The sequence below is a fragment of the Mobula hypostoma genome, chromosome 30 (genome assembly GCF_963921235.1).
Source record: "Mobula hypostoma chromosome 30, sMobHyp1.1, whole genome shotgun sequence".
In the NCBI taxonomy this organism is placed as follows: Eukaryota; Metazoa; Chordata; class Chondrichthyes; order Myliobatiformes; family Myliobatidae; genus Mobula; species Mobula hypostoma.
The window spans coordinates 19,129,952-19,155,766 of NC_086126.1; the positions used below are offsets into that span (position 1 = coordinate 19,129,952).

Consider the following 25,815-nt stretch of genomic DNA (forward strand, 5'->3'; position numbering starts at 1 on the left):
TTCCGTGCCTATTCTGGTATCTGTCCCCCACTTTTCCTTCACTACATCGACGACTGCATTGGCGCTGCTTCCTGCACGCATGCAGAGCTCGTTGACTTTATTAACTTTGCCTCCAACTTTCACCCTGCCCTCAAGTTTACCTGGTCCATTTCCGACACCTCCCTCTTCTTTCTAGATCTTTCTGTCTCTGTCTCTGGAGACAGCTCATCCACTGATGTCTACTATATGCCTACTGACTCTCACAGCTATCTGCACTATTCCTCTTCTCACCCTGTCTCTTGCAAAAACGCCATCTCCTTCTCGCAATTCTTCCGTCTCCGCCGCATGTGCTCTCAGGATGAGGCTATTCATTCTAGGACAAGGGAGATGTCTTCCTTTTTTAAAGGGGCTTCCGTTCCTCCACTTTCAACTCTGCTCTTAAACGCATCTCCCTCATTTCACGTACATCTGCTCTCACTCCATCCTCCCGCCAACCCACTAGGAATAGGATTCCCCTGGCCCTCACCTACCACCCCACCAGCTCTTACACTTCCTCCCTTACCACCATTCAGGGTCCCAATCAGTCCTTCCAGGTGAGGCAACACTTCATCTGTGAGTCGGCTGGGGTGATATACTGCGTCCGGTGCTCCCGATGTGGCCTTTTATATATTGGTGAGACCCGACGCAGACTGGGAGACCACTTTGCTGAACACCTACGCTCTGTCCGCCAGAGAAAGCAGGATCTCCCAGTGGCCACACATTTTAATTCCACATCCCATTCCCAGTCTGACATGTCTATCCACGGCCTCCTCTACTGTAAAGATGAAGCCACACTCAGGTTGGAGGAACAACACCTTATATTCCGTCTGGGTAGCCTCCAACCTGATGGCATGAACATCGACTTCTCTAACTTCCGCTAATGCCCCACCTCCCCCTCGTACCCCATCTGTTACTTATTTTTATGCACACATTCTTTCTCTCACTCTCCTTTTTCTCCCTCTGTCCCTCTGAATATGCCCCTTGCCCATCCTCTGGGTCCACCCCCTTGTCTTTCTTCCCTGACCGCCTGTCCCATGATCCTCTCGTATCCCTTTTGTCTGTCCAGCTGTTGGCTCCATCCCTCTCCCTCCTGTCTTCTCCTATCATTTTGTATTCCCCCTCCCCCCCCCCAACGTTCAAATCCCTTTCTCACTCTTCCTTCAGTTAGTTCTGACGAAGGGTCTAGGCCTGAAACGTCGACTGCACCTCTTCCTAGAGATGCTGCCTGGCCTGCTGCGTTCACCAGCAACTTTTATGTGTGTTGCTTGAATTTCCAGCATCTGCAGAATTCCTGTTGTTCCCGGTTAGAAGTCCGAGAAGATTTTAAATGTCATTTAAACAACCCCGGGAAAGCGCGAGATCCTTTATTTTTAATTAATACACTACCCAATTTTAGTAAATTGTGCCAATCCCTAACCAAGGAAAAGTGAGAAAGGTGATAGTTTAGATGTTATATCGGTATGTAGTGGCCAATGCGTAGGATCGGAAAAATCTGCAGAAAGTTGTAAACTCAGGCAGCTTTTTGTTGGACATTGGACTCCACAGCATCCAGCACAAATTCAAAAGATGTTGCCACTAAAAGGTGGCACCCATCATTAAGCACCCCAGCACCCAGGACATGCCTCCTTCTTATTGCTACCATCAAGGAAGTCGTGCAGGACCCTAAAGACACAATCAACGTTTCAGGAAAATCCTTTTCCCCTCCGCCATCAGATTTCTGAATGGACAATGAGCCCATGAGCGCTTCCTGAGTATTTTCCCTCTCTTTTTACACTGAAAGGAAAGGTATGTCGCATCCGAAATTTCGACGGTTGGCGGACGATTTCTCTCCACGCTTCCCTGATGTAACGGGGAACCGCGTACGAGGCAAGTTACATCATTATCTTTTTACACTGCCTTTTATAATATAATTTTATGCATACCTGTTGTAATGTACAGTTTTTATTACTGTGTGCTGCTGTCACAAAACAACAAATTTCACCACATATGCCGGTGATATTAAACCTGATTCTAATACGCAAACACACACAGCTGTGCTCACACATACAACGCTCCCACATTCCTCCCTTTGGGACTCACTGCTTGCTCCGAGACCCCGGTATGAAGCTCAAACTGTTGCAACACCTACCCTTTAAATACATGGCGAGGGTATGTTGTATCTGTTCATTGTTTGACTTCTATATTAAATGAAGAGCATTTAATGGGAATGAAGGTTTAAATGCAAGCATAAAGATCCCACCTAAAGGTATATGGGGTCCTGGTGAGCGCGTACATGGAACACTGTGCACAGGTCTGGTCTCCCTCCCAGAGTCAGCCTGTGGAATGAAGGGGAAGAAGAGGTTTCCCAGTGCGACTTTTTTTTTGCGGGGGGTGGGGGATAAGGATGTGTCCTTGGAGAGATTACACGGACTAAACCTGTCTCAGAATTGGAAGTGATCTTACTGAGACAGACACAGAGTCACAGGATACTGACAGGGTAGCGATAGGAATGATATTTCCCGGCTGTTGTGTAGAACCAGAGATCACAGACTCAAAATCTGAGATCACCTCAGCAGGACAGAGATGAGGAGAAAACTTCTCACGCAGAGTGCAGTAAATATTTGGAATTTTCTCCACAGGGTTTCAGAATTGAAAAAAAAAAAACAAATTTAGGGTCTCTGCGATGTTGGGAACTTTGCATGAAAGCGGCGCTGAGGTGAAACGTCAGGCATGTCCAGAATGGCTACGCATAGTCCTGTTTCTTATTTTCTAAAGCACGAGTTTGCCTTTGCGGTGAGAGCACCAGAGATCCATCAGCAGCCGCTGCAGTTATTTCATGTTCTCGTTATTTATTCCTCGAGAAAAAAAAAATTAAAAAGCTGCTGGAGGAACTCAACGGGCCAGGCAGCATCTGCAACGATCTGTGGAGGGAAATGGACAATTGTCATTTTGGGTTGAGAACTTCCAGATGTAGGAACTTCACCCAGAAGGGCGATTGTACATTTCTCACGACAATTCTTCCAACATTATGTTTCTTATTCCAGATTCCAGCATCGGCAGTCTTTTGTCCCTATCTTTACAGAACTTGTCCCTTTCAGTACTGCCTTCGACTTAACAGGCTCTTCTATACGGCTTCATTCTGTTCTGCTTCTTCTTTAGCCCATGAAGCAAACAGCAGCTCGCCAGAGTACCTTGTCCAGGGCCGACAGTTGATCGGCCCTGTCGCTTCTTCATTCGCTACACGACATCAATCGTCTTCCTAAGGATGGTCCTTCCGATCCCAGGGATGAGGTCTTAGGAAATTCAGTTGACGTTTCTTTTTCACGGTTTGCTGTTGCTAGCGCCATGCCCAACACCCCTCGTTTCGCAGCCGGGCCTGGGCAGTCCATGGCCAAGTTGTCATTACTACTCCCACCTGTTTAACATGTTTCTGATCCAACTCTGATATGGAAATAACTGCATCTATTTACTCAGCGCGTGTAGTGGACAATCGCGGTACTGCAGGGGATCAGCAGCTCCCCAAAAGCGAAAGCATTTTGAATCAGGAAGTGCTGGAAGTTAACATGGCTTCGAAAGGATTGGTAGACAATTGGGACGAGGAGGTAATTTGTTCCGTCTGCCTGGATTTCTTCACCAATCCTGTGATACTGGAATGTGGGCACAACTTCTGTCGCTCCTGTATCACACGGTGTTGGGAAAGGGAGGAGAGAAAGACCTGCCCGGAATGTAGAGCGGTGTTTGCTGACCCCACCCTTAGAGTCAGTTGGGCCTTAGCAAATCTTGCAGAAAAAGCTCGAAATCCAAACCTGACTCCGAAAGAGAATGAAAGTAAACTTCACTGCGAGGAACATGAGGAAGAACTGAAGCTGTTTTGTGAAACGGACAAGACACTGATGTGTCTGATCTGTGCAGTTGCGCAGGAACACAGAGAGCACCGCTTCATGCCGATTAAAGAAGCTGTTAAAATCTACAAGGTAAAACTAACGTTAATTTGATCCTGACTCCGTCGTCAACTGAATCTCCAAATTCCTTACTACCACAGCATGAGCCTCCAGAACCAATGTATCATTTTCCGCATCATTCGCCATCTGCAACAGGATTCTACTTCCAAACACATCTCTCCCTACCACATCCCACCGCCACCTCACTCCGAAAACTCTCCGCTCTCTATGGGAATTGCTCTCTATGTAACTTCCCTAACCACTTGCTCCTCTCCACTGATCTCCCGCCTGGCACTTATACTTTCAAGCGGGGCAACTGCTAGACCTGACTCCTACACCTTCGGCCACGTCACCATTCAAGGCACCAAACAGCCCCAATTCATCCGGTTTCTCCCATGGTCGAGTGACCTCTCGCAATAGATTCCTTCTTCTCCAGCTCTTTACCTCTTCCACCTGTCCACTCTCAGCTTCTTAATTCATTAAATTCCCCCACGTTCCTCCCTTCCACGTTGCCTAACCCGTCACCTATCAGCTGTTTCGCTACCACAACTTTTTTATGCTCACTTCTGTCCCTTTCCTTCCCAATCCTAGTGAAGGGTCTCATCCCGAAACGTCAACTGTTTATTTCCCCTGAATAGATGCTACCTAACTCACTGAGTTCCTCCAACATTTTGTGCACAATAATTGGGTTTGATCGATTGTTTATTTTGATCCGTTTTTTTTTATATTTCTACCGCCCTCTGACTTTCAGGATCAGCTGAAATCTTCCTTAGACTCTGTCACAAGAAAGAAATCTGACTTCCAGGAAAAGGAGCAACGACAGACAGAGAAAATTTCCGAAGTTCGGGTGAGGCTTCCTGAGCGGAGTTTCTTATATTACTGTGTGGTTTTGCTCCCTTTAATGCAGAATAACAGAGTATCGCGGCTCCAGTGTTCTGGGTTCGGTCCTGATCCCTGGTGCTGTCAGGTGGATGTTAATGGGTCAGTAAGGGAGAATGGGTTTCAGGAAAACGTGAGAGAATGGGCTTGATGGGAATACTCTGAGAAATAAATGGACTTAAATGGATCGAATGGTCACCTTAATATCTTAAGGAAATACAACACAACAATACAGTAAATTAATATTCACCTTTCATTCAACAGGAACAGTCACACAGCGTTCAGACCCACATCACATCCCAGTTTGCTGAACTGCGCCGGATCATCACTGATAAAGAGCAGAGCTTACTCAGGGAGGTCAGGAAGGAAGAGGAGAGGATTCTAAATCCAATGGAGAAAAATCTTCAGCAGATTCAAAAGAATATAAGGTTTATTATGGAAGAGATCTCAATGTTAAAGGAACAGCTGGATCAAAAAGACAGTGTGATATTTCTCAAGGTGAGTGATTGTACTTCAATTTGTTTCTATCAATGGGCACTAAATGAAGAGAGGTATATTTGTAATAAGAACAGCACAGCGCCTAATTCTAAACTATCAATTACCCACGCATTGTTCTACTCGTTTCAATCACTTTAATAATGACGTTGCAAAATGTCGAAGGTATATATTCGATCCTTTGTTAGCAACATACAATCTTGAATCGATGAAACTTCAACGTAATCAATCGTAATTCAAGCTGCAATAAGCGGTTACCAGAAGATTTGATATCAGCCCGTCCCCAGCTTAAAACTGCCCAGAACAAAGCACGAATGCTTTTTTCTCTTTTTCCTTTCGCTATTGCCACGCCCCACTCAGGTGACCGATTACGCATCACAGAATACAATGCAGACAGAAGACAGATGCGTTGTTCCTACACACAACATTTACAAGTGGCTGTAAATTGCTTCTGACCAGACAATTCATGCAACTATTCAGGGTTGTTGTTGTCCCAAAACTGGACTTCCACAGCTTCTATACATCTCAGGCAAGAACGCAATTTTTTTTTGAAATAATTTACTCTAATCACAACACAGAGCTGCTGCTTACCGCATTAAATATCCTCTGGAAGTCACATTAACACCCAGTTCCAATCATAGGTCGCGAGTGTGTCTGGTGTGGTGAGTGGGAAGGTCTCTCTGTCAATCAGTGAGAACACATAATGTGACGCGAACAGCAGACCTATCCTCTGTATCCATTTTCCATCAGATGAAGGAAACTTTCACTGTCTCTTTCCGTTTTCAGATAAATTTCATATGGGATTATATCCCATTCTCCATCATAAGGACGCTATTCGTTCCATTTTCTCCTATCAATTTTCCTGCTTCACAAGCTTCCTCCCACCTACTTATCACACCCAGCAATAGTGTCCCGAACACCATGGTCCCTCGTGTGTCCATCCAGTTTCCCCATGATAATCAATCTCTGTTGCTCCGCTTCAACCACTCCTGCGGCAGTGAGTTCCACATACCCTTCAGTAAATTTCCTATGGGATTTATTAAAATCTATCTGGAATTTCATCTCCCCACAAGTCTTCCTGCACACCTGCACACAATCAAATCCATCACTGATCTTAAATCCCTCCATCGTATCACCCTGACGTCATATTCAGATGAAAATTCACAACCTGTCCTGACTTTCCTCACAGTGATGTTCTAACTTTCAGAAACTGTTTTTTTTTTTAAATTTACCTCGTGGTTCTGTATTGCCTATGTGTGACTGACGTGACTGTGGGACTGGGAATTTTCAGCACCTTGTAATGATTTGGTTGAAATTCAGGATGTGGACAGTAAGCTCAAATCTAATCAGATTTGCGTTTATATTTATTGCAGGAGGAAGCTGTTCGGAACAGGAGGTAGGACATTCTCTTTACTGAAACCCTGTATGGATTTGTAAAATAGTTCAGAATTTCAGATTATAACCAACAGTATAATATTTATAGGATTAATGACGATGTCCAGGAATTGTCAGTGACAGATGAGGCCCTACCTGTTGAAAAATTCGATCATCTCTATTTGTTGAACACAGTGCTGAGAGAAATACTTGATGCCATTAATCGAGGTAAAACTTACAAAGACACATTTCTCCTTGTTCAAATAAGTTCTAGTTTGAAGCAAAGGTTGTCTATATAATGGCTGAAGGGGAACTGAAATTTATTCCACATCAACCCCACCGACTGGGCGGCGTCACCCTCACACGGTCAGCTGCAGATTTCAGGCCTTTGAACACGCCAACAATCTGCACTAACGATCCCAGGCACGTTGTACCAACGCGCCGACATGATTTCGAATCTTTCCTCAGAAGCTCGGAAATTATAACTGACTTGATGATATTGTGGGGAATAATTCGGGTATAATTGTGGTTACCAGGATTGCCAGAAAAATACAGAAGCCCTACTTGCGCTGTGAGTGCAGAATGTAATTGGCCCTCCCCTTCTGGTTCCCCAGCTCTCTCTGTTATTAAAGGCAGAGGAGGGGAGCAATAATGATAGGGGACTCCATCGGCAGGGGAACAGACAGGAGAATCTATGGGCATGAAGCGGACACCCGAATGGTGTGTTGCCTCCTAGGTGCCAGGGTCAGGTCGTGTCCGCATCATTTTAGAGAGGGAGCAGAAACAGCCAGATATCTTGGTACTTTTCGATACCAATGACATAAAAGTAAAAGCAAAGAGGTTAGGCAAATAGAGTTTAGTGAGATAGATAGAAAGCTGAGAAGCAGTACCTCCAGGATTGTAATTTCTGCATTGTTGCCTGCACCACGCCAGGGAGGGTAGAAGCAGAATGATTTGGCAGATTAATGTGTGCCTAAGAAGCAGGTAGAGCGGGAAGGGCTTCAGGTTCTTGGATCATTGGGATCTCTTCTGGGGGAGGTATGAACTGTTCAAAGGTGATGGGTGGCACCTGAACCTGAGGGGGACCAATATTCTTGCAGAAGGGTTTGTTAGAGCTGTTAGGGAGGGTTTAAACTGACTTGGCAGTGCGGTGTAACCGAGTGAAGGGACTTTGGATAGGACTGATGGTAAAAAAAAACAAAGATAGGGTGCAAACAGACTGTTAAGAAGGGTAGGTAGATGTGAAGACAAAATTGCAACCAGCAGGGAGAGTATCAGAGCATTAGGGATGTAGAATCTAAACGGTTAGCAAATACAGCATTCAAAGTGTTATACCTCAACGCACAGGGGATAAAAAGTAAGGTGCATGATCTTGTTGCGCAATTACAGATTGCAGGGTATGATGTTTTGTCCATCACTGAATAATGGCTGAAGGACGGTTTTAGTTGGAAGCTGAATATCCAGGATTTTACAATTTATCGGTGGTATAGGAAAGTAGGCAGAGGGGATGGCCTGGCTCTGCTGGTAATTCAGTCGAAAGCTGTGACATAGCATTGGAAGATGTTGAAACTTTCTGGTTTGAGTTAAGAAACTGCAAAGATAAAAATGACCCTAATGATAGTCATATACAGGCATCCCAACAGTAGCTTAGATATGGACCATAGATTGCAAATAGAAATAGAAAAGGCCGATCAAAAGGACAATGTTATGATAGTCATGGGAGATTTCAACATGCAGGTCAACTGGAAAAATTAGGTTGGTAATGGATCTCAAGAGAGTGAATTTGTTGAATGTTATGTGTTGGCTTTTTAGAGCGGGTAGTTGTTGAGCCTACCAGGGGATCAGCTCGACTTGGTTAGGTGTTACGTATTGAGCTGGAGGTGCTTAGGAAACGTAAGAGGAAACAACCCTTAGGAGGCAGAGATCACAATATCATTGCGTTCAACTTTAAATCTGATAAGGAGAAAGTTAAATCAGATATTGTAGCATTTCAGTGGGGTAAAAGAAATTACAGTAGTATGAGAGAGGAGTTGGCCAAAGCAAATTGGAAGAAGATGCTGGCAGGGATGACAGCAGAGCAGAAATGGTGTCAGTTTCTGGGAAAATCAGGAAGGTACAGGATACATGTATTCCAAAAATAACTAAATACTCAAATGGCAAAATAGTACAACTGTGGCAAACAAGGGAAGACAAGCTACTGTAAAAACAAAAGAGAGGAGATACAACAAAGCAAAAATTAAAAGGAAGACAGAATATGGGGAGCTTTAAGTACCTACAGAGAGCAACTAAAATAATCATTGGGAGGAATACAATGAAATTTGAAAGCAAGCTGGCAAACAATTTCAAAGTGGATAGTAAAAGTTTATTTTCAATTATGTAAAGAAAATAAAGGAGATGAGAGTGGAGCTAGAATATGAGACTGGATTTATAATAACGGGGGACAAAGAGATGGCAGATGAAATAAGTCAACATTTTGCATTGACCTTCAGCGTGGAACATGTTGAAATGTGCGAGGGAACAGAAGTGAGTGCAGTTGCTCTTACAAGGGAGAAGGTGCTCAAAAAGGTGAAAGACCTAAAGGTACATAAGTCACCGGAACCAGATGAACTGCACATTAGTGTTCTGAGAGAGGTAGCGGTAAACATGGTGGAGCATTTGAAATGATCTTTCAAAAGATCATTTGACTCTGGCATGGTGACAGAGGACGCGAAAGTTGCAAATGTCACTGCACTCTTGTAGTAAGGAGGAAGGCATCAGAAAGGAAATTATAGACCAATTAGTCTCACCTCTGCGGTTGGGAAGATGTTGGAGTCAATTGTTAAGTTTGAAGTTATGGAATACTTGGTGATACAGGACAAGATAGAATAAAGTTAGTATGGATTCCTCAAAGGAAAATCTTCCCTGATAAACCTGTTAGAGTTCTTTGAGGAGTTACAAGTAGGATAGGTAAAGGGGATTCATTAGATGGACAGGTGGATAGGGTAGTTAAGAAAGCTTATGAGGTGTTAGCTTTCATAAGTCGAGGGATAGAGTTTAAGAGTCGCGATGTAATGATGCAGCTCTATAAAACTCTGGTTAGGCCACACTTGGAGTATTGTGTCCAGTTCTGGTCACCTCACTATAGGAAGGATGTGGAAGCATTAGAAAGGGTACAGAGGAGATTTACCAGGATGCTGCCTGGTTTAGAAAGTATGCATTATGATCAGAGATTAAGGGAGCTAGGGCTTTACTCTTTGGAGAGAAGGAGGATGAGACGAGACATGATAGAGGTGTACAAGATAATAAGAGGAATAGATAGAGTGGACAGCCAGCGCCTCTTCCCCAGGGCACCACTGCTCAATAAAAGAGGACATGGCTTTAAGGTAAGGGGTGGAAGTTCAAGGGGGATATTAGATGAAGGTTTTTTACTCAGAGAGTGGTTGGTGCGTGGAATGCACTGCCTGAGTCAGTGATGGAGGCAGATACACTATTGAAGTTTAAGAGACTACTAGACAGGTATATGGAGGAATCTAAGGTGGGGGCTTATATGGGAGGCAGGGTTTGAGGGTCGGCACCACATTGTGGGCCGAAGGGCCTGTACTGTGCTGTACTATTCTATGTTCTATGTTCTAGGTTATATATTTGGACTTTCAGAAGGCCTTTGACAGGTGCGACCTATGAGACCACTTACTAAGTAAAGAGCTCATGGATTTACAGAAAAGTGATTGGCATGGTCAGAACCTTGGCTGATTCGTAGGAAGCAGCGAGCAGGAATAAAAGGATCCTTTCTAGTTCGATACCAGTGACTAGTCGTGTTCCACAGGGGTCAGTGTTGGGAACACTTAGATAATGTGATAGATGGCTTTGTTGCCGAGTTTGCAGATGATACGAAGATTGGTGGAGGGGAAGGTAGTGTTGAGGAAAGAGGTAGGTTACACAAGGACTTTGATGATGAGAATGGGCAAGAAAGTGGCAAATGAAATCCAATGTTGGACATTGCCAGTTCATGCAATTTGGTAGGAGAAATAATGTGCAGATTATCTTTTAATTGTAGAGAAAATCCAAAACTCTCAGATGCAAGTGGACTTGGGAGTCCTTCTGTGGAAATCCTAAAGGGTAACTTGCAGGTAGATTCAGTAGTGAGGAAGGAAAATGCAATGTTACTATTCATTTCAAGAGGTTTAGAATTGCAGAGCAGGAATGTGATGCTGAGGCTTCATAAGGCATTGGTCAGACCTCATCTTGAGTATTGTGAACAGTTTCCGGCTCCTCATCTTAGAAAATATGTGCTGGGATTGGAGCGGGTTCAGAAAAGGTTCAGAAGGATGATTCCAGTAATTAAAGGGTTATCATATAAGGAATGTTTCATGGCTCCGGATGTGTACTCGCTGGAATTTGGAAAGATGAGGAGTTGGGGGGAGGGGCGATCTCATTGAAATATTTTGAATGTTGAAAGGCCAAAACAGAGTAGATGCGGAAAGGATGTTTCCCATCGTGTGAGATTCTAGGACAAGAAGGCACAGCCTCAAGATAGAGAAAACAGAAGCGGAAAAAATTCTTAAGCCAGAGGGTAGTGAATATGTGGAATTTGGTACCACAGGTAACTGTGGTAGCTGTCGTTGGGTGTAATTAAGGCAGAGCTTGATTGGATCTTAATCACCATGGAATCAAAGGTTATGGGGAGAAGCCGGGTAGTGAGATGAGGAGGGGATAAAAGGAACAGCCGTTATTCAATGGTAGAGCAGACCAGATGGGCCAAATGTACTAATTCTGCTCCTATGCCTCATGACAGGGGTGGCCAAACTTTTACATTCCATGCATCATTTTTTTCACTCACGAGTTCAGATGCGATATACAACACTTGTAACCTATTCAATTCTTTTAAAAATCTGTTACTATAGAACTCGTGTGTGAACAATTTGACGCATGGAATGTAACATTTTGGCCACCCCTGCGTTCTGGTCTTATGGTTATCAAATCACCACATTGAATCAATGTGAGATTGAGCCCGGACATACTAATCAGCATTGATACCAGTCAATATTTCATCTCAAGAGAAGCACACAAAGCATAATCGGCCTGTCTAAGTTCCTCACACACATACACAAGAAGGAATGACAGGTGGTGATGAGAGCCTTGGCGATATACGCTGTTATTTCTCTCAGTAACCTGAAATCATTCTCTTTAGACACATTAATTTATTTATTTATACAACTCACTCACGTGTCACACATTGTCAGCAGATACCAGATATATGATGACACATTGTAACATACATATACTTGAATGTCTACACACACCCTCTGATATTTACCATAACCAACACACACACACACACACACACACACACACACACACACATACGGAGTAACACAACCCAGACGTACTATCAGATTGTGACACACGGTCATGAGGAATGAAATCTGCCGTTATTACCCAGTCTGTCTGTTCTGTTTCACTGAGCTTCTCTCTGATGTGTTATCACATCCACTGTTCACAGACAGACTCCGGGGTGAGATTCTTCAGAAGGATGATCTCTGGAGGGTTTTGGCAGATGTTGGACCCACAGCCCACTTCATATATCTGCAAGACTAAGACGTCTTCCTGGACAAGTTCCATTTGTGTATCTCGTCCCGTTTCCGACTCACCATTTCCTGTCATTGTACCTGTCTAAATGTTGTTTTAAAATATTTTAATTACACCTGTTTCTGAAGTATCTGACAGCAAATTCCATCTGCCCACCTAACTCTCTGTGAGAATGTTACCCCATATCTCCGTCATTAAAAAATTCCATCTCACTTTCAATCTGAGCCCTCTTGTTCTGTACTCGTTTTTCAAGTAAAAAGACTTTCATTTTATCTGAGCACTTTATGGATTGACTTACCTCTAAGTAAAGGTCATCCCTCAACATCCTACACTCCAGGGAAATAGCCCCAGCTTATCAACTCTCTCCTTTTAACACAAGCTCCCAAGTCCTGTTAATATCCTCCTGAAGCTTCCATTACAGTGTAACGACATCCTCTTCATATTCGACGAAACGTAAGTGTAGACAATACCCCAAGTGTGGTCTATCATCGAGATCAAAGACCTTACTTATGTCCATGTAGAAAGTGTCGAACAGGCTGATGAATACAAGACTAAAGGCGTTTTATTTGAATGCACCAGTATATAGAATGAGGTAAATGATGTTGTAGCGCAGGTAGAGATTGGCAGCTACAGTACTGTTGATGTCACTGAGCTGTGGCTGAAATGAGATCATGGATTGCAGCTCAACAGTCAAGGATTCACATTGAATTCAAAGGACAGGCAGGTAGGCAGAGGAGCTGGAGAGGATATGTTGGTTAAAAAATGAAATCAAATCGTTAGGGAGATGTGATATAGGATTGGAAGTTTCATTTTGGGTAGAGTTAAGAAACTGCAAGGCTAAAAATACCGTAATGGAAGTTCCAGTATATATAGGCCTCCAAATAGTAGCCAGGATAGAAAGAGGATGCAAATTACGCCATGAGATAGAAAGAAAAGGACAAGGTGACGATCGGAATGGGGGAGTTCAACATGCAGGTAGATTGGTAAAATCATGTATTATACAGGGAGGATGACACTAGAGAATGACATTGGAGAGGATAAATGTGAGATAAAGACATGGCAGAAGTACTTATTTAATATTTTGTGTCACTCCTCATTGTGAATAATACTAGCAGTATGTCTGAAATGTGAGAGTGACACGGGACAGAAATGAGTGTTGTTGCTATTACAAAGGAGAAAGTGGGACGATCGAAGGTCTGACGGTATCTAGAGCAGATGGCCTACACCCCATTCTTCGGAAATAGTTAGTTGAAGAGAATATGGGGGCATTAGTAATGATCTTTCTAGAATCACTGGGTCATTCAAGACGACCGAAAAAGGTCACTTCGGTCTTTAAGAAGGCAGAGCAGCTGGGGAAAGATAATTATACATGAGTTAATCTGGATGCGGTGTGCTTGGGAAAATACTGGAGTCAAGTATTAAAGACGAGCTTTTAGGTACATGGAGGCGCATAAAAATAGGGCAAAAACAACATTCCTTCCCTGAAGGAGAAATCTTGTCTGACAAATCTGTTGGAATTCTTTGAGGAGCACAAAGCTCAGATAGACAAAGGATGAATAGGGTCTCAGGATTGTTGTCTTTGTGGCCAAGCTTGCAATGTTATGAAGATAGGTGAAGGGGCAAGTAGTGCTGCAGGATCTCAGAGTCTGGGGAAGGACATAGATAGATTAGGAAAAGGGGCAAATATGTGATAGATGGATTATGGATCAGGGAAAGCGTGCATGCACTTTGGTAGAAGGAATTAAGGCACAGACGATATATGAAACAAACAGCGAAAAACTGCAAAAATCAGAGGAGCAAAGGGACTTGGGTGTCCTTGTACAGTATTCTCTAAAGTTTAACTTGCAGTTTGAGTCGGTGCTTAGAAAGGCAAACTCAAAGTTAGCATTCATAGAAACCAGAAACCATAGAAACTACAGCACAGAAACAGGCCGTTTGGCCCTTCTTGCCTTTGCCGAAACCATTTTCTGCCTAGTCCCACTGACCTGCACATGGACCATATCCCTCCATACACCTCCCATCCATGTATCTGTCCAATATATTCTTAAATGTTAAAAATAACCCACATTTACCACCTCATCTGGCAGCTCATTCCATACTCCCACCACTCTCTGTGTGAAGAAGTCCCCCCTAATGTTCCCTTTAAACTTTTCCCTCCTCACCCTTAACCCATGTCCTCCGTTTTTTTTCTCCCCTTGCCTCAGTGTAAAAAGCCTGCTTTGCATTCTCTCTATCTATACCCATCATAATTTTATATACCTCTATGAAATCTCCCCTCATTCTTCTACGCTCCAGGGAATAAAGTCCTAACCTATTCAACCTTTCTCTGTAACTGAGTTTCTCAAGTCCTGGCAACATCCTTGTAAACCTTCTCTGCACTCTTTCAACCTTATTTATACCTTTCCTGTAATTTGGTGACCAAGACTGAACACAATACTCCCGATTCGGCCTCACCAATGCCTTATACAACCTCATCATAACATTCCAGCTCTTATACTCAATACTTTGATTAATAAAGGCCAGTGTACCAAAAGCTCTCTTTACGACCCTATCTACTTGTGACGCCACTTTTAGGGAATTTTGTATTTGTATTCCCGGATCCCTCTGTTCTACTGCACTCCTCAGTGCCTTACCATTAACCCTGTATGTTCTACCTTGGTTTGTCCTTCCAACGTGCAATACCTCACACTTGTCTGTATTAATCTCCATCTGCCATTTTTCAGCCCATTTGTCCAGCTGGTCCAAGTCCCTCTGCAGGCTCTGAAAACCCTCCTCACTGTCTACTACACCTCCAATCTTCGCATCATCAGCAAATTTGCTGATCCAGTTTACCACATTATCATCCAGATCATTGATATAGATGACAAATAACAATGGACCCAGCACTGATCCCTGTGGCACACCACTAGTCACAGGCCTCCACTCGGAGAAGCAATTTTCTACCACCACTCTTTGGCTTCTTCCATCGAGCCAATGTCTAATCCAATTTACCACCTCTCCATGTATACCCAGCGACTGAATTTTCCTAACTAACCTCCCATGCGGGACCTTGTCAAAGGCCTCACTGAAATCCATGTAGACAATATCCACTGCCTTCCCTTCATCCACTTTCCTGGTAACCTTCTCGAAAAACTCCAATAGATTGGTAAAACATGACCTACCACGCACAAAGCCATGTTGACTCTCCCTAATAAGCCCCTGTCTATCCAAATGCTTGTAGATTCTGTCTCTTAGTACTCCCTCCAATACCTTACCCACTACCGACGTTAAACTCACCGGCCTATAATTTCCCGGATTACTTTTCGATCCTTTTTTAAACAAAGGAACAACATGAGCCACTCTCCAATCCTCCGGCACCTCACCCGTAGAGAGCGACATTTTAAATATTTCTGCCAGGGCCCCCGCAATTTCAACACTAGTCTCCCTCAAGGTCCGAGGGAACACTCTGTCAGGTCCCGGGGATTTATCCACTTTAATTTTCCTCAAGAAAGCAAGCACCTCCTTCTTTTCAATCTGTACAGTTTCCATGATCTCACTGCTTGATTCCCTCAATTCCATAGACTTCATGCCAGTTACCTTAGTAAATGCAGACCAAAAAACTTATTTAAGATCTCCCACATTTCCTTTGGTTCCACACGTAGCCGACCACTCTGATCTTCTGGAGGACCAATTTTATCTCTTACAATCCTTTTGCTCTTAATATACCTTTAAAAGCTCTTTGGATTATCCTTCACTTTGACTGCCAAGGCAACCTCATGTCTACTTTTAGCCCTCCTGATTACTTTCTTAAGTATTTTCTTGCACTTCTTATACTCCTCAAGCACCTGATTAAACTCCCTGTTTCCTATACATTTCATACAGCTCCCTCTTCTTCTTTATCAGAGTTGCAATATCCCTTGAGAACCAAGGTTCCTTATTCCTATTCAATTTGCCTTTAATTCTGACAGGAACATAGAAACTCTGCACTTTCAATAGTTCTCCTTTGAAGTCTTCCCACCTACCAATCACATCATTGCCAGAGAACAACCTGTCCCAATCCACGCTTTTTAGATCCTTTCTCATTTCTTCAAATTCTTCAAATTTGAAAGGATTAGAATACAAGAGCAAGGATGTAATTATGAGGTTTTCTAAGGGGTTGGTCAGACCACACTTGGAGTATTGTGAGCAGTTTTGGGTCCCTTACATCGGAAAAGATGTGCTGGCATTGGGAAGGGTCCAGGTGGTTCACAAGAATGATTCCGGGAACGAAAGAGTTAACATGCGAGGAGTGTTTGATGGTTCTGGACCTGTACTCACAGGAGTTTAGAAGAATGGCTGATTTATTCTCCCCGTCATCCCTATTCTCCTGCCTCCTCCCTTTCACCTTTGACGCCCTGACTAATCAAGAAGTTTACCTGTCAACTTCTGCTTTAAAAATCACACAAAATCTGCAGATGCTGGCAATCCAAGCAACACGGGTCCCGATGAAAGGTCTCGCCTGATCTCCCTGGCACCTATCTGGAGAGAGTTGATGTCGGGAGGATGTTTCCTTTGGCCAGTGGGTCGAGGACCAGATGGCACAGCCTCCGCCTGGAGAATGTTCATTTAAAACAGGGATGAGGAGAAATTCCTTTAGACCCAGGATAGTGAATCTGTCACCGGCAGCTCTGGAAGACAAATAACTAAATATATTTAAAGCAGACCAACACACACAAAATGCTGGAGAAACTCAGCAGGTCAGGAAGCATGTATGGAAAAGAGTAAACAGTCGACGGCTCGGGCTGAAACAAATCATCAGGAGCTGTTTTGCTTAAGGGCCTCTGCATGTTCATCCCCTGTCCTAATGAGGGGCTGTAGGCAATTGGGTTGTGGAAAAGGAAACAAAGGGATACTCATTTTGTCCCATCTTATTCTTGTTACATCTACACACACAGCTCACCCATAGGCTTTCCACCCTCCCTCAGCAGGTTCTGGTTCAATCTACCGTTCACCTCTCCCCGACTGGTTAGCATTATTACTTTCTTCACTGTCTTGAGCCTTCAACCTCCCCGCTTCACATTTCACACTCACAACTGAATGTTAACACTGAATAAAGGGTTTGTTCCTTTGCTGTACTGTTCTATGTTCTCTGTTCCCTGTTCAGAAGAATGAGACGAGATCTCAGGGAAACACAAAATTCTTTCAGGTGTTAACAGGCAGGATACAGGGAGGATGTTTTCCCTCTCTGAGGTGTCGAGGGTCAGGGGTCACTGTCTATTTGGAATTCTCAGCACGGAGGGAGGGGGTTTGGGGGTTCTTAGCCAGCCAGTTCACAGAGTCGCTGCACAGCTTAGAAATGTGCCCTTTCACCCATCACCTCCGTGCTGACCTATTTAGCCATCTACATTCATCCCATTGGCCGGCATTAGGTCAGTCTCCTTCTGTGACTTGCCTATTGAAGTGTTTGTCCAAGTGTCTCTTCAACACAGAGGACTGGAGGCTTGTGACCTGCAGAGGTCGGTGCTGGTGTCGGGGTTGTTTGTTATTAATCAAAATGATTTGGATGAGAATGTAGGTGGCCCAGTTGGTAGGTTTCTGGGTGGCACTAAAGCTCATGTTATAGTGGACAGTGAAGGGAGTTTTCTCTGTTTGCACTGGGCACTTGATCAACTGTCGAGATGGGTACAGTGACAATGTTTTAAAATACATCTTGGCAGGTATGTGCATAAGAAATGTGGAAAGGAATAATGAGCAAATGGGACTAGCTCGGTAAAGCAAGTTGGTCAGGACGAACAAGCTGGGGTGAAGAAACTCTGTAACCTTCAGTTTAAATCCATGCACTCACCTCCTTCCCATCTTAATCCACCATTTTCTCGCACTCGTTTATGCTGCATATCTCCCCTCTTTGTTTCTATTCTTGAGGGAAGATGTGGAACTGAAACGTAGACTGTTATTCTCTCTCCATACATGCTGCCTGACCAGCTCGGTTACTCCAGCATTTTGTGTCCGTCCAGCAGAAAAATCTTGGGGAGTTAGTAGTTGTCCACCCGCTTTACCGGGAAAGGGTGCCTTGTTGGCCACCCTAATGCGCCTTAAGCCCAGGGGCCATTCCACCGGTCCTAGGGCCGCGCTGCCTGAGACTCCCCCCGGTCCTCGGGGCAGCTCTGCCCGAGTTTCCTCCGGTCCCCGGGTCGCTCTGCCCGAGTCTTCTCCCGAGCCCTATGGACTCTCTAATTCTATATTTCTCCCCGCAGTCTCTGTCACCTTGGATGTGGAAACGGCGAGTCCGTGGCTCGAGGTGTCTGAAGATCGGAAGAAAGTGAGATGTACCCGGACCCGGAGGGATCTCCCTGACACCGGGAAGAGATTCACAAACCGGGCTTGTGTACTGGGATGGGAGGGATTCACATCGGGGAGACATTACTGGGAAGTAAAGATGACGAGGAATCGGGACTGGTATCTAGGAGTCGCCGCAGAATCTGTGGAGAGGAAGAGAGGGGTCAGTCTGTGTCCGGAGACCGGATTCTGGGTGATCAGGCGGTACTATGACTTCTTACATAGGAATTATGACATGATGAAGGTTCGCACCTCCCCTGAGTCCCGTCTGCCTGTCGGTCCCATCCCAGGGAGGGTGGGAGTTTATCTCAGTTACGAGTCCGGGACAGTTTCATTTTACAACGCGGAGACCAAGTCCCATCTCTACACCTTCACCGGGAATAAATTCAGCGAGAAACTTTATCCTTTCTTCGCGACTGGGGATGAAAACCAGTGGCTGAGTATGTGATCCGGTTCCGCTCCCGGTCTGTAAACGAGTGGGGTCCCGGGACCGGCATCAGGAGTAAAGTCCCTGTAAATATAAATGTGCGGAGAGTGAAATAAAAACGAGATGAGATTTATCAATCCATTAATTTTAACCCGTTCACTGCATCCGACAACAGAACAGAAAAAAAAACAACTGCGGATTCAGCAGCAAACGCGGGCGGTGGGTCCTGAGCTCCCCCGGGTCCTATAGTCCACCCGTAATGAGACAGTTTAAATGGGACAAGTGGGTGCGGTGCGGACTATTTAAAAATAGTGAAGTTTGATGCAAAGTGTTCATTAAGTTCATCTGCCATTTTTTTGTCCCCCATTACCACTTCACCAACGTCATTTTCCAGTGGTTCAATATCAACTCTCATATCCCTTTCACTCTCAATGTAACTGAAAACTAATGTTTTGTATCCTGATTTATATTATTGGTTAGTGTGTCCTCTTTTTTCTTCTTTCCTATTCTTGTGGCTTTCTTCGTTGCCTTTTGTTGGATTTTCAGAACATCCCAATAATCCAACATCTTTCTGACCTTTGCTACCTTATATGCCATTTCCTTAGGTAATACACAGTACTTAACTTCCTTCTCAGACATGGATGCCTACCTCTGCTATTTGAGAAATTCTTTGGTGGGACATGTCTCTCCTGCGCCTTATAAACTATTCCCAGATACCTCAACCTCCTCTGTTCAGCTATCATCCCCACAGTATCTTCCTCCAATTCACCTGGGCAAGTTCCTCTCTCATGCCTCTGTAATTCCCTTTATTCCATTGCGAGACCGATGCATGTGATTTAGGCATTTCGATCTCAAAATGCCGTATGAATTCAATTATATTATGATCACTGCCTCCTAAGGGTTCCTTTACTTTAAGCTCCCGAATAATATCAAGGTTATTGCACAACACCCAATCCAAAGTGGCCTTTGCTACAAGTATGCCCAAACAAAAACTGCTTTAAAAAGCCATCTCGTAGGCATTCAACAAATGCCCTATCGTGATCTAACAGCAACCTGATTTTCCGAACCCTTTGCATATTGATATCCCCCGATACAATTGCGACGTTACCATTATTATATGCCTGTTCAACACTGTGAATTAATTTAAAGTCAGACCCATAACTTAATAAACTTTTTTTTATCTGAAAAGCATCAGCCCCCCAAAGATTGTACAAAAGACTGCATTTGATTTTTTTTTTCCAGCCATATCTGCTTCACACAGAAATAGCATTTGTTTAGCAGTTTCATAATGACAAAATGTACATGACACAGAATGAAGTTTTCTAATTAGATACAAGGCACAATTCAGCATAGTCTGGGCATTTCTAAGTCGTGTCAATATCATTCCTTCCCTTCTGGTTTTAAGCCCTATTTCTGTAAACCCAACTAGTTTTTCCATTCTTAAAAGATGTCTGTCATTATATCTATTTTCCTACAAGTCTTGCTATAAGTCCCTAATTCTTAACCCTACCAACCCCTTCCCTTCTAAATTGCGAAGTGGAAAGTCTATATCCACAGTTGAACTTTTAACAGGTTTTGTTGCTAAACAGTTAACCCCATCATTTCCCTCAACCCTGCTCTGTGTAGGACCCATAAGGTTCAGACATATAAACCGAACTTTGCATAGAAATATTGTTTAATGAGTTTCCAACAGTCAATATGACCTACTGCTTGAATGAACTGTTTTAAGATTCATCAAAACCGAAAAGGATTCTGCACAAATTACAATTTTGCAAGGACCAGTTTCCTCCACACACTGTAAACCTAAAATCATAGGAAAGAATTCTGCTTCATATGCCCATAAATGGCTGGTAAGTGATTTCTTTATCATTAATTACAATTCAGGCACACACTAAAAGAAAACAGCCACACCAACATTCCCAGTTAAATTATGTTTTAATCCATCTGTAAAAATGGTACCGTATGATAATAACTTTCATTAAAATACTAATGAAACAACAGAATCTCAGGCAGAACAGAATCCAGTTGTGTAACCTGAAATTAACTAAAGTCATTGGGAAAAAAAAACAAAATGGGGTTACCGAGAAAGCTGCAGTGGGACATATTGTATCAACGAATATATCCATGTGTCATGGACCGGTCCGTGAAGTCCGCATTCCGCTTTAAGGTCCGGTCCATCGATCCGTATTCCAGGTTTTCTGGTTCTCCCTTGTTCCGTCGGGTGATCTAATTGAGGCACATGATTCTTGTTTGGGCAGACACATAAATACCTCCCGAGACCAGGGCTTGGCTGCTGGATTGTTCCAGCCCAACTCCCTATCTGAATCCCCTTTCTGCCCCTTCCTCCTGAAGCCTTGCCCTGCAACCCGAGTCCAAAGCCGTGCCTCGCCTTGCTTTGCCTGAACCCTTTTCTCGCATTGCTTCGCCTGAAGCCTTGCCTCGCCTTGCCTCGCCTCCACCCTTTGTCTGCACAGCTGTCAAGTTCAACCACTGGAGCAAGATAAGGAACTGTCTATCGTTGTTTTGAACTGTCTGTGTGTCCACGCCTTCGCTACGTGGATCCGGCCGTTTGCCGCTACCAAGTGTTGGGAACCGTCTCTGTGCCCACGCCTTCGCTTGGTAGGTCCGAACGTTTGCCGCTACCAAGTGTTGGGAACCGTCTCGTCGTGTTCAGCATTCTGCGAATGAGTTCCGGCCCGACGTCCTGTTCCCAAGGAGGGGTCCCGGCTCTGTGTTCTGTGTCTGAGTCCTGGACTTACATCCTGCTCCCAAGGAGGGGTCCCGGCTCTGTGTTCCATGTTCCTGTCTCTCAAGACCAAGGCTCTGTGTCCTGCCTTCCTGTCTCCCAAGATTACCAAGGTACTGGGCTCTACGTTCCTCTCTCTCCCTCGACCAAATCAAGGTTACGTGTTCTAGCCCAGCCCGGTGCTGCAGTTCCCTCGTCCTGTGATGGAGTGTCTCGTCCTGTTGAAGAACCTCGTCTAGTCCAAGCCACGTCCAACAACTTCATCTAGTTCAAGCCACGTCCAAGAACCTGGTCTAGTCCAAGCCACATTTAAGAACCTCGTCTAGTGTAATACCTGTCCACGTTAAGGCTTTGTGTTCTCGTCCTTACCATGTGCCTAGTCCAGTCCTGTAGCCACGTCATGTCCTCCCCTAGATCCAGGGCCCGAGCCCGAGTCAAGAACCAGGTTTTGGCCCTTATCCAGTCTCTGGCTCGGAGTCCTTGTCCAGGTTCCGAATTCCTAGTTTCTCGTCCAGGTCCCGCTTTCCTAGTCAAGTCCTAGCCCAAGTCTGTGTTCTTGTCCCAGCTCCTAGTCTGCATCCAGTCCCGTCTGTACTCTAGTCTAGTTCCTAGTACTTCAGTGTCTGCGTCTTGCATGTTCCCAGCGTGATATGAACCCTGCCACCTAAAATTAAAACAATCTTCTTCTGATGTTCCCAACTGTCCTCTAGCACAGGATGATAAATTATTTGCTCCCTCATTAATCCAATTTGTTAACATCAACTGCAACCTCTGTCCCTGTAAGGGCAATGTGCCATTTCAACCAGTAAAGTCTAAAAAGGGGACGACCTTACTGCACCACAACACAATCTTAAGGGCTGTGCTTGTATCACACCCGAACATTTTAAATTTGAACATGGAACTGATCCATAAGCCACACAGCCAGAATCAAGAACAGATTGAATTAAACAAATTTAAATGGTCAACAAAGATTTTCATTTTCATTTTTAAAATCTTTTTATTAACGTATAATCTTCTACAGCTATAAAATGATACAAAACTTCAACAGATATACATAGTTATGAAGCTGAAAGTAAACTTATCAAAAAGAATAATGTATGATAATGAAAACAAAATATTTTTATAAAGAAAAGAAGGAAAAAAGAGAACCCCAACTAACTAAAAGAAAAAAAAACACTAATTACAAGAGAAGGAAAAAGAAAAAAAAATAAAAGAAAAAAAAAACAAATTCCCGGAGCAATACGTCTTACAATCAACTATATATATAAAGACGAAAAATCATCAAACACCAATTCACGTTATACAAAATAGAATAAGATTGGAAGGAAACCTTATAAATTAATTCAAATTAAATGATAATGTTTGGTAAAAGAGCCCCATCTTCTCTCAAAATCGAATTGAGGATCAAAAGTTCTAATTCTATTTTTTTTTCCAAACTAAGACATAACATTACTTGGAAACAGCATTGAATTAATCTAGGGGCAGAGGTATCTTTCCATTTCAATAATATAGCCCTTCTTGCCAGCAATGTAACAAATGCAATTATATGTTGGTCTGAAAATGAAATACCTTGAATATGATGTCAATGTATTAGGTTGTAAATTAACTTTCCGAGCTCAAGAAATTGTAGAAAATAAAAAATAAAAATCCAAAAAGATTTTAATGAAGAACATGACCAGAACATGTGTGACAAAATGGCTACTTCAGTTTTACACCAATCACAATAGTTGGCTATGTTAGGAAATATTTTGCATAGTCTCTCCTTTGTTAAATAATAACGGTGAACAATTTTAAGTTGAATTAAACAGTGATTGTCACATATCGAAGAAGAACTGACAATTTTCAGAACTCGCAACAAAACTTCAATAACTAAAGAGTTCATATTCAAAATAGTATCCAACAAATCAGATTCTTGCATATATGGATACATCGATAAGTACTTTAGTAATAATTGTCTAACATGAAGATATTGCAGAAAGTGTGCATGAGAGAGAGAATATTTGCTAATTAACTCTTCAAAAGTCATCAATCGACCATCACAAAATAAATCTGCAAAAAACAAATCCCCTTATTACTCCATAAGAGAAAAATGGGATCGGTTATTGAAGGTTTAAATAGAAAATTTCCAAACAAAGAGCTAAACAATTTAAATTGATTAAACTTTAAAGAGTTGCGAAACTGTAACCAAATCCATAAGGACTGTTTAATAAACGGGTAGAGATATAAATTAGCAATTTTAGCAAGCTATAAAGATAACGGAGCTCCTAATAATGAGGTTAAGTGGAATTGTTTGACAGCTTTTAATTCCAAATCAATCCAAGTTGTTTTTTTGTTTCTTGCCGAGCTAATATAGCTAAAAACATAATTGTCGAATATTAACAGCCCAGTAATACAATCTTAAATTAGGTAGTGCAAGCCCACCATCCTTTTTAGATTTTATAAATGATACTTATTAATTCTTCTTTTTTAATTATTCCAAATAAAGGACGAAATAATAGATTCAATTTGGTCAAAAATCTTTTAGTTAAAAAGACAGGTATATTTTGAAAAATATATAAAAATCTAGGTAAATTCATCATTTTCACGACATGAATACGACTTATTAAAGAAAGTCTAAGTGGGTTCCATCTAGAAAATAATTGTTTCATAGAGTCCATTTAAGGAACTACATTAGCTTTATAAAGATCTTTATTTTTTTAGTAATCACAATACCTAAATATTTAATAGAATTCACTGTTCTTAATGGAATATCTTTATATATAAAACAGGAACCTTTAATGGAAACAATTCACATTTATCTAATTCAAGATTATATCCTAAAAAAATTCAAAAGTCATTTAATATTTTCAAAATATGAGGAGTAAACTCTTTCGGGTTCGAAATATAAAGCAAAAGATCATCTGCGTGAGGAGAAATCTTATGCATCGTCCCATTTATAGAGATACCATGAATAATTTTAGCTTCACGGAGCATTATTGCCAAAGGCTCCAGTACAACATTAAATAATAAAGGACTTAATGGATATCCCCGTCTAGTACATCGTGAGAGTGAAAAATGGGGACGTGAACCTATTAATAATAACTTTAGCAATAGGATTCTTAGAGATCATTTTAATCCACTTATTAAAATTACTACCAATGTCATGTTTTTTTTTCTAATACGTTAAACAGATATGTCCATTCAACCCTATCAAATCCCTTTTTTGCGTCAAGAGAAATAACACATTAGCGTAACTTGGATAATGATGAATATATAATGTTCATCAATCTCCGAACATTCGAAAATAAAGATTTTTATGTTGCACTCCAAGGAAACCCACACAAAGGACTGAAGATATTTAATGCACCTTTAGATTTATCAATTATTTTACTGATATGGTGTTTCCATGTCAACTTATTATCCATCCACATGCCTAGAAATCTTACCACTGACATATTTTCAGGAGCTTGACCATATAATTTCAAATCAGGTGCAGGTCTATACATCCTGTTTGTAAACCGCATAACGTGCTTTAGCGACTCTAAACATAAAATCTTCATCTATTTGCCCACTGTTTGTCCTATTAATTGGAAATTGCCTCCTATTTACAGTGACATTGAAATACTGCCTCTGATCTACAAAGCTACATCATCTGCATAAAGTGATTTCCTCACCAGAGTACCCATCTCAGAGAAAATAATACTCATCATAATTTTAAATAATGAAGGACTACAAATACTGCATTGTGGGGTCCCATTTTCTATCTCATAGCAACACAAACTTAACATGCCCTCCCATTCCTGTACAGTGCGTCCAAATAAAAAAACTCAAGAAAATTATACAATCTCCTCTCATCCTAATTTCCAAAATTTAATCAAAATTCCTTCCTTCCATAACATTGTGATAAGGCGGTGACTGGGAACGGACCCAAGTGCAAGACACAGACACTGAAGTACTAGGGACAGGACATGGACAGGAAAACCAGGAACCTGGAACAGGACTAGATAAGAGAGCAATGAGCCCGGATTTGGACTCCGAGTCAGAGATGGACAAGGACCTGGGTCTTGCCTCTGACTCGCAACACGAAACTGGGCAAGGACAAGGCTTGGCAGGCAGGC

General features: G+C 42.7%; 1 protein-coding gene across 1 annotated transcript in view; it reads left to right on the forward strand.

Moving 5' to 3' along the window:
- LOC134339559 (uncharacterized) overlaps positions 1-19,094 on the forward strand; it is a 72,223-nt gene extending 53,129 nt beyond the window's left edge. The window contains exons 9-14 of the mRNA XM_063036185.1: positions 3,472-3,971; positions 4,690-4,785; positions 5,082-5,315; positions 6,686-6,708; positions 6,796-6,914; positions 18,464-19,094. Coding sequence (XP_062892255.1) covers positions 3,472-3,971; positions 4,690-4,785; positions 5,082-5,315; positions 6,686-6,708; positions 6,796-6,914; positions 18,464-18,993 — 1,502 coding nt within the window. The 3' untranslated portion in view covers positions 18,994-19,094. The remainder of the gene's footprint in view (positions 1-3,471; positions 3,972-4,689; positions 4,786-5,081; positions 5,316-6,685; positions 6,709-6,795; positions 6,915-18,463) is intronic.
- The last annotated feature ends 6,721 nt before the right edge of the window (positions 19,095-25,815 follow it).